Source organism: Astatotilapia calliptera, chromosome 20, assembly GCF_900246225.1.
Source record: "Astatotilapia calliptera chromosome 20, fAstCal1.2, whole genome shotgun sequence".
Lineage (NCBI taxonomy): Eukaryota > Metazoa > Chordata > Actinopteri > Cichliformes > Cichlidae > Astatotilapia > Astatotilapia calliptera.
This window is the reverse complement of record NC_039321.1, coordinates 14,947,388-14,958,482: the sequence shown is the minus strand read 5'-3', so window position 1 is coordinate 14,958,482 and position 11,095 is coordinate 14,947,388. Positions and strand designations below refer to the sequence as shown.

Sequence of the window (11,095 nt, the reverse complement as noted above, 5' to 3'; positions counted from 1 at the left end):
TATTATAAAATATTTGCACTTAAAAAGGATTTTTAAAAAGTACTCCAAAACAAACTATGCCTTGTCATTTATCTATATAGACTTTTAAAATATTGACGTACGACATCTGCAAATTGCTTTTTGACCTTGATAATCAGTAAAGATGCATTTGTATGTGTGTGTTTCACTAAACAAAGTTAATAAATAGATTGCTTCAAATAAATAAACCTCAATAACATAAATGGCAATAAGTTACAATTTAAAAGTTCACAGGTATAAATAATTCATATATAACAATAATTATTGTACCACAAAAACTAGTCATTGAAATGAAGTGCAATTCCTAGGCTGATAAGTACTATAGATATGACTAACTGAATTCGAAATGTGTGCACACTATTACTATCATTTTATGGGGGGGGGGGGGGGGGGGGGGGGGGGCTGCAGCGTTTAAATCTAACTTGCGACCTTGCTCGATGAGGTTTTTTTTCCCCACTGATGATTGCTGCAGTAATACCACCAAGCAAACGCACATTCAGTTTGGTGCATGCCGGGGGGTGTGGTGCGAGTATGGTTGTGGATCAGAGAGATTTTCAGAGCCGCAGATGCTTGCCATTGAGAATGCTACAGGAGACAGTGGCGTTGGGAGTCTTCTGCTCCAGTTAGTGTTCCTCTTCCTGTCTCCGGGCTCTGGTGAGCAATACTCGAGCCTCGCCTGTCTCAGTGTTCCGGCCGAGGAGAAATGCTAAAAAACTGACTGACCAGTTGCGAAACCCTCTCCGAAAAACAGTTAAGGACACAAAAGAGACAACAGGTAAACATACAGTATATTTAAACCCCCAGATACAGCTTCTAGTAACATGGATCTTATTCTGGTTCCTCCTTTGAATCCCAGCAGCAGCATGATGTGGATTTTGGTCCGCGTCACTTTTCTTCAACAGAGTGCTCCCTGGGTTGATTTTTTTAAGTTGCCATTTACTTAAATAACCTGAATTCCCTTTTTTTGTTTTTGAATCATATTTCGATATATCATAGAGCTTTTCAACCTCTCTCCTTCCTGACTCCACCTCCACCGTGTTCTCCGCACTTTGGGACAGTTTGCGTTCTCCATTTGTATGTGTGGAGCCTCAAACCTTGATGCCCTTCACAGCTTTGTTGATGCTCTCCAGCAGAGCCTTGTTCTCGGGGCTCTGGAAGCAGTCCTTGTTGGTGTACATGTCAGTCAGGGTGCTGATGTATCTGTCAAAGTTCTGCTCTGTGATTGGCTCCTGCTGTGGTGCAAATGAAAACCAATCTCAACTGAGGGGGGCAAACAGAAACAAGGCTCCACACGCTCTTCAGCGCACCAGATTTGCCTTCAAACAAATGCACAATCAATGACAACAGGGTGTGAATGCGGACTTACCATGTGCGGCAGACGGATATTAGCCAGGCTGCGGATGAGGGCTCGGCTCAGACCAGACAGCTCCATGAACAGAGCCTCATTCTGCTCCTCAATCATCTTATTCTCGTGCTCAATGCTTTTCAGGTTCTTCTCCATAGAGGAGATCTGCAACGCACAGCAGCAGACCATCAGCAAATGTTTTAATATTCAACTAGAAATTCATATCTATTTAATAACAGCTGTGGTGACTGGCAATGTAGTGGCCATAGTCCAGACATTATACAGACATTTTTGTCTTCTCTAGTGGCTCGCACCATCTTCATTGTTCCTGGGTCCACAAATCTAATGTTGGTTCCAGTTCAACATTGCAAGTAACCAGTCAGATTGTAGCGATGACATAATTTTGGGATGTGGAAACACCATGCATCACACATCACAACAATGTGATTGGTCAGATGCAATACTGATACTGGACAATTTTTACCCATCTTTAAAGTGTCCTGCTGCCTGCAGTGCTCTTTAGAGTCTTAACTGCAGAAACTGTAATCCTGGTAAAAGACGTTCCAGATAAATATCCTCCTAAAATTATAGTTCTCTATTCATTCTCAACAGTGTCATGCTTATGAAACCAAGGTTTCATAAGGTGGTGACAGTGATCAATAATTACTTTATCTCTTTCGCAAGAGACTGGCTAAGGTAGGCAGTACTGCTGTTGCATGGAGAAACTGGAGCTCCTCGAGAAAACAAGAGCATACACTGAAGATCACACTAAAGGGAAAAAAAACCCCCAACAACAAACACACACCTGAGTCTGCAGGTTGACCATGTCAGCCTCCATTTCATTGTTGGATTCATTAAGGTCATTAATCTCTTTGTTGAGCTGCTTGATGTCCTCATCATTGTCCAAAACTAAAGGAGAGGCGAAGAGAAAAGCACGTTTTGCAAAAAAAAAAACCCCCAAAAGAAAACAGAAAAAAAACTCTATTCTAACATTGGCATTTTTATTATTTGACTCAGTAACAAGGGGGGGTTCCGCTCAGTAAACACATAGATTTTTCTTAATTAACCATCGTACCATCACTGGCTCTGAACTTAGTGCTCAGATAGTCTTCTGTAGGGAACTTGGCCTTCTTCTTAGCATACAAAGCTCTGGGGCATCCTGAGAGGCTGAAATGAAATTCAGAGAGGGTCAAATTTAACATTACATCTACATAAAGAACATTATAAGTTACAGTGGCATGTGTTAGTTATATACTGCTGCTATGGGGGAAAAGCTTAGCCTAGAAAAATAACTGGAAACGGCAAGACAGACTATTTAACACATGGTGAAAACATCTCAATATTCTTATTTAACTTTCGACAAAGCAAATAAATATTTCCAAAGTGTTCAAGTGCTCATCTTTAACTATCAAGCTGTAAATTAGCTTAACTTAGAATAAAGACTTGACTACGTTTAAATCAGTTTAAAGTTGAAAATGACCAACTTATGGGGTGTTTACAGAGATTTGCGTATTCTTCTTTGGGTCAGACATAGCGATTTAAAAATATAGTATCAAACTGAAGCTTTACATTTTAGCATTTGTGATACATTTTTAAAAGAGATAACTAAATAACTAAAATATCCACACATTTAAAAAGAGAGATTCAGAGATACTTGGCCGTTGGCTGCATTTTATAAAATCTGAATTCCTCATTTAATCGATTTGTTTCAAATTTGAAGATACTGATCAAAGCCTAAGCTTACCTGCGGTGTGTGAGGAAACTTCCGTTAGCATGTCCAGAGCCATCACAACCTGGGGTGGGGCAGGTTGGACCCTCTGTCTTGAAGGCCTTCCAGTTGAATGGCGTGCCATTCAGAAGACCCTCCTTTTGTCTACGGGCCGCCAGCGGGCACCCGTAAGCGCTACGATGTGTGGCGTACTTTCCACTGATGTGGCCCAGGCTGTCACAGCCCGGCACCGGACATCTGCAGAGAGCAGAGGTGGTAAGAAGAAGAAGAGAGGAGAAGAAAAAGTATGGAAGACAGGAAGCAGATACGGAAAGAAAGAGAATGACGGGGCACAAAGGTTAGACAAGGAGAATGCAAAAATGAAAGTAAAGCGAAAACTAAGATAATTCTTATCTTAAAAACTGAAAGGTTTTTAGCAGTTTTGCTAAATTCTGTATTGGACATATTATTACAATGCAAGATATTGCTGACAAATGAGCTATTACAATTTGGTACATGCTTTCTCCACATACTGTTATATTAACAGTTTTGTGTGCAATATGAAGCCCATGTATTTCTTATGTAATAACAATGTACTCTGCAATAGTCTACCATGAATTATATTCAGAATCAGTATCTGCAGTAAGTGTATTTTCCCATGAGTAAGTTGATTCAGTTACGGGGACAGATCACTACCTCTGCATATGATTCACAGTGACTTTCCTCTCTTTCTTTCTCTGTCTCTCTCTCTCGCTCTCTCTTTCCTTTATTGCATTTTAGTTTTACCGTCAGTCATGCTAAAAGCAGACGTTATGACTTTCTGAGCGGTACGAACTTTAAAAGCTCGGAGTCCTCCTGGTTGTCCTTGGCAGGAGTTTTAATTCCACTTTTCTTGGCACGCGGGCACCCAGAGAGACTGAAAACAGAAAGTATGGAGTTGATAACATAGGGCTGGAAAGAAAAGGTCTGGTGAAGTGATTACTTAATAAAGGAAGAGAACATGGTAAGGAAGAATAATTTTACAGAGGTTCTTCAACCAAATGACAAACCAAATCCATTGAAAAACGCCTAATATGGATGAAAATAGGATTATGTGTATGTGGTGCCTGTCTAATCTATCGTGAACTGTCGCTAGGCCTCTCTGACTAGCTATACATATGTATGTTTGTGTATGTGTGTGTGTGTGTGTGTGTGTGTGTGCACGCGCATTTGTGTTCTGTTACCTTCTGTGTGAGGCATAGTTTCCTGTGATGTGACCTGAGCCGTCACATCCGGGAGTGGGGCATCTAGGGAAAAAAAACAAAGCAATGTTCAAAGTTAGGCAGAAAAAATTAACACAGGGAGTTTTCACAACTGAAAACTGAGGTTTACTATTTATCTGCTTAATCTTAAACAAATGATCACAATGTGTATATTCAATTCAGTTCCGTTTTATTGATATACTGCCAAATCACAACAATAGTCACCTCAAGGCCCTTAATATTGTAAGGCCCTAAAACAATACAGCAAAACCACATCAATCAGATGGCCCCCTGTGTGCAAACACTTTGGCAACAGTGAGAAGGAAAAACTCCCTTTTAACAGGAAGAAACCTCTGGCAGAACCAAGCTGAGGGAGGGGCTGAGAGAGGTGTCTCCCAGATTCACCCACCCTTGAAACCTTGAGACACTAAAAGTCTAGCTGTTGTTTTAGACTCCCTTGGTACCGTCAGCTCATGAATGGCACACAGCTTTCTCAGCTGCGCCTCACAAAATCAGAAATCATATTTCTTAGCCATTGCAATACAACTTTCATTCTAAAAGTGACCTAATCTGCTAACATGGAAGAGTATAGTTTCAGAACCACACATCAACGCCGCTCTTTTCTCTCTTCTCTTTCCACTCGCCCCTTCCAGACCGGGTCTGCCTGAGGCGTCTTCATGTTAAAAGGGAATTCTTCTTTCCCACTGTTTCTAAGTGCTTACACATAGTTGTCTGATCTTTGAGGTTCTCTGTCTAATCTTTCATTATTATTATTATTATTATTATTATTATTATTATTATTATTATTATTATTATTATTATTATTATTAATAATAATAATAATAATAATAATAATAATAATGTTGTTGTTGTTGTCTTTACAATAATAATGAACACTTGCTGTGAAGTGGTGCTATATAAATGTAATTGTAATGACCAAGAAGTTGCTTCTGTTCATAGATGTTGTGTTTTCAGTGGGAGAAATGTTTATTTTCATCTAAGTGACTATTTCAGTCAAACACCAAAGATCTTGTCTAGTCCTGTCTTTCAAATAAGGCCCATGGTCAAAATTAATCCACTGATCTTAAAAAAATAAAATAAATTCAGCCCTTTTTTCCCTTCTAGGCTTCAGTTTCCTCCTTTCTGATACGCACACAAAAAACTCTCTCTGGACTCTGGTTTAGTTCTGAGTGATCATCATTGAACACATATCATCCCAATCCTGCCCAGCCATTTACACCTTGTATTTGTATTAGAACTGATTTTAGGATTTTATAGATCTATAATTTTTTTTAATGTATTTTTTTTATATTTGTCAGCTGCTTTTCAGCTTACCTCTGTATAATTGTATAACTGTGTTATAATTGATTTATTGCTTGTTTTAGTATTTATCAATTACATTGATAATTTGCATTTTGTATTGTATTGTAAGCTCTGATTTCACCGTGCTATATGAAAAAGTTATTCTAGCTTTCCAGGCTCTTTGCCATTCGAACACACCCGGTATCTGTACATGTTGAGCTGTGAAAAGCCTTTGTAAGTTTCATTCACATTTACATGAAGTAATTGAAGTGAAAGCAAGCACAGACATAGGAAAAACCACCATGACAGATGCAGCGGTAGCACAGAAAGCAGCCAGCAACAATAGATAAGTTAACGTCAGCAGAATGAAGTGCTGTGGTGCTGGACAGTGTCAGTAGCAGTGAGCTGAAGTGGCAGCGAAAAGGCAGTGAAGGTGTAGAGCAGACATACTTGAGTTCAGGGGTGTGGGCCGCCATGAGGGACCGAAGGCTCTTATCAGCGAGAGGACACCCAGACAGACTGAGAGAGAAAAGACAGGCAGAGGAAGAGAAGGACGAAAAGGGGGGAAGCAAGGGGTGAGAGGGGGTTGAAAGGAGAGAGGAGAAAGATGTGAGTAAAGGGAAATCAAGAATGCAAGGCATACCAAGGTCATTTAGCAAGAAGAGGACAGACAGCAAGAAGTAAATTACTGATGCATATCAAAGTCAATGACCGTCTTTGCTTCCTGGGCTCACGCTACATTATTGCCTCTGGCATGTCAGGATCAAATAAAATGTTTGAATTAGTCTCGGTGTGCCGGCTTTGGAGTGAGAAGCAGAGGGAGAGTCTCAGTAGATCTAACATTTCATGTACAAGCTTATATAGAAAGCAGCAGTGCACACTAGTGCCCGAATAAGCCTACATACCTGCGATGGGACGCATAGTTCCCAGTGATGTGGCCGCTGCCATCACAGCCAGGTGTTGGACACCTGCAGAGGGGACAGACACGCAGTTAGCAGTGGCAGAAGGAGAAAGCGACAACTTTAGGGATTAGATGTACAAAGTTATTTTTTATAAAGGAAAAACAGAGGCTGATCATACACCTATATTCACGGCAAATATGTACATAGAGTTTACATAGAAGGTCGTTAGTTGTAAGGTTCCCATAAATACCTGGGGGTAGTACATTTGTACACACTCTGATGGAACGATCAGAGTGTCACTACCCTTCTCACAAAGCACCAGACGTTCAGGGATGATTTTTATCCCGGTTGGCTGGTCATGGCCTTAAACTCACATCCACAGAACATCTAAATGTGGTTGAAAATTGCAATATGAAAAGTCATCTTTTCAGGATGTTACAACAAACTAGTTTCAACCTAATTTCACTAATAGCCCACTGAGCAATTTTCTGTTTATCAGAGCTTTAAAAGACGTCTAAATGGTACATGCTAAAACAGGGTTACATGTGGTTCAAGGGTCAATGTTTAGTAGATTTCTACATCACACCGAGCAGGTTGTTTGTTTTTTTCCAGAGCAAATACATGTGTCTGTGTGTTCTAACTTTAATAATTGATTAACAAAGGATTGCGGCCAGACTATCACGCAACATTCTCTCTCTCTCTCTCTCTCTCTCTCTCTCTCTCTCTCTCTCTCTCTCTCTCTCTCTCTCTCTCTCTCTCTCTCTCTCTCTCTCTCTCTCTCTCTCTCTCTCTCTCTCTCTATATATATATATATATATATATATATATACATACATACATACATACATACATACATACATACATACATATATATATATATATATATATATATATATATATATATATATATATATATATATATATATACATATACATATATATATATATATACATATACATATATATATATATATATACATATACATATATATATATATATATATATACATATACATATATATATATATATATATATACATATATATATATATATATATATATATATATATATATATATATATATATATATATATATATATATATATATACACACATATACGGAATGGAGCAGCTGTCAGCCACCTCCTGTACATGGATGACATCAAGCTGTATGCCAAGAATGAATGAGACATCGATTCACTGATCCACACTACCAGGCTATACAGCAATGACATTGGAATGTCGTTCGGACTGGAGAAGTGTAGTCGAATGGTAACAAAGAGAGGGAAGGTAGTCAGAACTGAGGGGATTGAACTACCAGAAGGCCACATTGCAGACATAGAGGACAGTTACAAGTACCTGGGGATCCCGCAGGCAAATGGGAACCATGAAGAGGCCGCTAGAAAGGCTGCAACCACCAAGTACCTGCAGAGGGTCAGGCAAGTCCTGAGGAGTCAGCTGAATGGTAAGAACAAGATCCGGGCCATCAACACGTACGCCCTGCCCGTGATCAGGTACCCTGCTGGGGTAATAGGCTGGCCAAAGGAGGAGATAGAAGCCACTGACATAAAGACAAGAAAGCTCCTTACCATGCATGGAGGGTTTCACCCCAAGTCCAGCACCCTGAGGCTGTACGCTAAGCGGAAGGAAGGGGGCCGGGGACTGGTGAGTGTCAGCACCACAGTCCAGGATGAGACAACGAACATCCAAGAATACATTGGGAAGATAGCCCCAACTGACCGAGTGCTCAGTGAATACCTCAGGCAGCAGAAACCCAAGAAAGAGGAGGGAGACGAGGAACCATCATGGAAGGACAGGCCCCTGCACGGTATGTACCACCGGCAGATAGAGGAGGTGGCTGATATCCAGAAATCCTACCAGTGGCTGGACAAAGCTGGACTGAAAGACAGCACAGAGGCACTAATCATGGCAGCACAAGAACAAGCTCTGAGTACAAGATCCATAGAGGCTGGGGTCTATCACACCAGGCAAGACCCCAGGTGCAGGCTGTGTAAAGATGCCCCAGAGACAATCCAGCACATAACAGCAGGGTGCAAGATGCTAGCAGGCAAGGCATACATGGAACGCCATAACCAAGTGGCCGGCATAGTGTACAGGAACATCTGTACCGAGTATAACCTGGAAGTCCCAAGGTCAAAATGAGAGATGCCCCCAAGGGTGGTGGAGAATGACCGAGCTAAGATTCTGTGGGACTTCCAGATACAGACGGACAAAATGGTGGTGGCTAACCAACCGGACATAGTGGTGGTAGACAAACAGAAGAAGATGGCCGTAGTGATCGATGTAGTGGTTCGGAATGACAGCAATATCAGGAAGAAGGAACACGAGAAGCTGGAGAAATTCCAAGGGCTCAGAGAAGAGCTCGAGAGGATGTGGAGGGTGAAGGTAACGGTGGTCCCCGTTGTAATCGGAGCACTAGGTGTGGTGACTCCCAAACTAGGCGAGTGGCTCCAGCAGATCCCGGGAACAACATCGGAGATCTCTGTCCAGAAGAGCGCAGTCCTGGGAACAGCTAAGATACTGCTGGGTGTTTTTATATATATATATATATATATATATATATATATATATATATATATATATATATATATATATATATATATATATATATATATATATATATGCAAAATCGTTGCACCCCTAATATATATATATATATATATATATATATATATTAGGGGTGCAACGATATTCGTATCTATATTGAACCGTTCGATACAGTGCTTTCGGTTCGGTACGCATATGTATCGAACAATACAACATTTGTAATTTATTTTATCAACTTTCCTTCTGACGATGCTGTCTGTGTTGAGCGCTCAGTGAATCTGCGTTCGACTACTCCGCCTAGGCTGCACTGTCGAGCGCAGATCCACTGAGCGCTCAACACAGACAGCATACTCAGAAGGAAGAGCGCAGGGCAAGCTAGCAAGACAGAAGTTAAGCTCTCCTTGCAACATGGACCTCCCCCACCCTCATTCAGATCTGGCATTTGGAATTATTTTGGTTTTCATGTGACATATGACCCTGAAGGTAAGCGAGTCATGGACTAAAGTAAAACAGTACGTTGGATGTGCCATGCAATGCTCAATTACATGGGTGGGAAACTAGTGTGTTAGCGCAGTTAGCTCGTTAACGTGTTGGCCGTCTAGCCCCATGCACGGGGCGATCGGCGGTAGCTCGTTAACGGAGATTTGCCGTGTTGTGGCGTTAAGGTCATTTCAACGAGATTAACCTGAAAGCACTAGTGGGAACACAACGAATATGACTGCACATTTACGCCGACATCATCCTAGTGCAAAGACAAAAACAACAAGCATGCTACTAACTTTAGCCGAGTCATTTAGACAGCTGTTAGCACATGATTCTCCTTATGCTGCTGAGAATATAGCCCAGAAGAAGCGGATAGTATAGCTTTTATTTTGGAAAGAGACATTTCTCTGTAATAAACTCTCTTTTCCAAAGATGAGTGATTCCTCAATCAGATACAGGGCTTGCAATATTGCTAGCGATTTTTCCAGTCAGGCTACCAAAATCTATCTCTGCCCTGCCCGTCGGGCTATTGTAGGAAGGAAAAATATATGTCAATGCTTTTGCATTCTTTCAGAAATGTAGCTGGGTAATTATGTCATTGGCATCGGTGAGCCACTGTCAATATGTGACATATTGAAATCGCGTTTGAATTTGCGCTTGTTTTTTTGCTTTCACTTTGCAATCGTGCGAACTGTGTATAGAGAGCGACAGCACTGATCTGTGAGTGATGATAATTTGTGCACCAATTCCTCTGACATCGTCTTATTAATCGTTAACTTACTATGCAAACATGACAAGTGAAATCTCCCGCAGCAAGCTTAAACATGTGAGAGGTTGATCGCGCAGAGAATCGCTGAGCTTATGTGAGTGCGTGTGTAAAAGCAGCAGGATATATATTTTAGTTCTGCTGAGCCAAATAAGACAGGTCAGGGTGAAGAAGTGACAGCCAAAGAAAAGCTTACCACAAAACGGAGAAGTTATGACAAATCAGACTATAAGGCAAAAAGAAAGTGCAGCTTTATGGTTTCATGGACAAAATAATTTCTGTGGCTACAATATGACAAGCTAAATAACCAGGGCTGCACATAAGTGGTCCGCAGGTGCGCATTCACTGTCAAAATAAAAAACACGCACAAGGGTTAGGGTTAAATTTAAAAACTGTACTTTTGAGTTAAAATATATATTTATAATTTTAATAAATGACAAATTAAAAAGGCATGAACATTTTTTTGTATCGAAAAAATATCGAACCGTGACACCAAAGTATCGAACCGAACCGAACCGTGAATTTTGTGCATCGTTGTACCCCTAATAAATAAATAAATATATATATATATATATATATATATTTTTTTTTTTTTTTTTTTGCAAGCTTTTTTGTGCGAGTCTCTGGACAGTCAGAACGGTGGTATAGTGGTGAGTATTACTGGCTCAACATGAGAAAGTTCTGCTAGTCAACAGAAATCTCTTCTTTAACTTTTATTTAGAACTAAAAGGATGTCTTTTTCTACATCCCTTTTCACTGATC

At 40.4% G+C, this 11,095-nt stretch overlaps 1 protein-coding gene across 7 annotated transcripts in view; it reads right to left on the bottom strand.

Moving 5' to 3' along the window:
* Positions 1–414: 414 nt before the first annotated feature.
* The window catches only part of myt1b (myelin transcription factor 1b), a 45,405-nt gene continuing 34,724 nt past the window's right edge, over positions 415–11,095 (bottom strand). For 4 of the 7 annotated variants that reach the window (XM_026153443.1, XM_026153444.1, XM_026153445.1 and 1 more), the window contains 9 exons: positions 6,520–6,582; positions 6,065–6,133; positions 4,295–4,357; positions 3,907–3,987; positions 3,108–3,329; positions 2,439–2,530; positions 2,169–2,272; positions 1,385–1,528; positions 415–1,250 (listed from right to left, as the gene is read on the bottom strand). In XM_026153443.1, coding sequence (XP_026009228.1) covers positions 1,107–1,250; positions 1,385–1,528; positions 2,169–2,272; positions 2,439–2,530; positions 3,108–3,329; positions 3,907–3,987; positions 4,295–4,357; positions 6,065–6,133; positions 6,520–6,582 — 982 coding nt within the window. In that variant the 3' untranslated portion in view covers positions 415–1,106. The remainder of the gene's footprint in view (positions 1,251–1,384; positions 1,529–2,168; positions 2,273–2,438; positions 2,531–3,107; positions 3,330–3,906; positions 3,988–4,294; positions 4,358–6,064; positions 6,134–6,519; positions 6,583–11,095) is intronic. The other 3 variants (XM_026153446.1, XM_026153449.1, XM_026153447.1) reach the window with 2 other exon arrangements.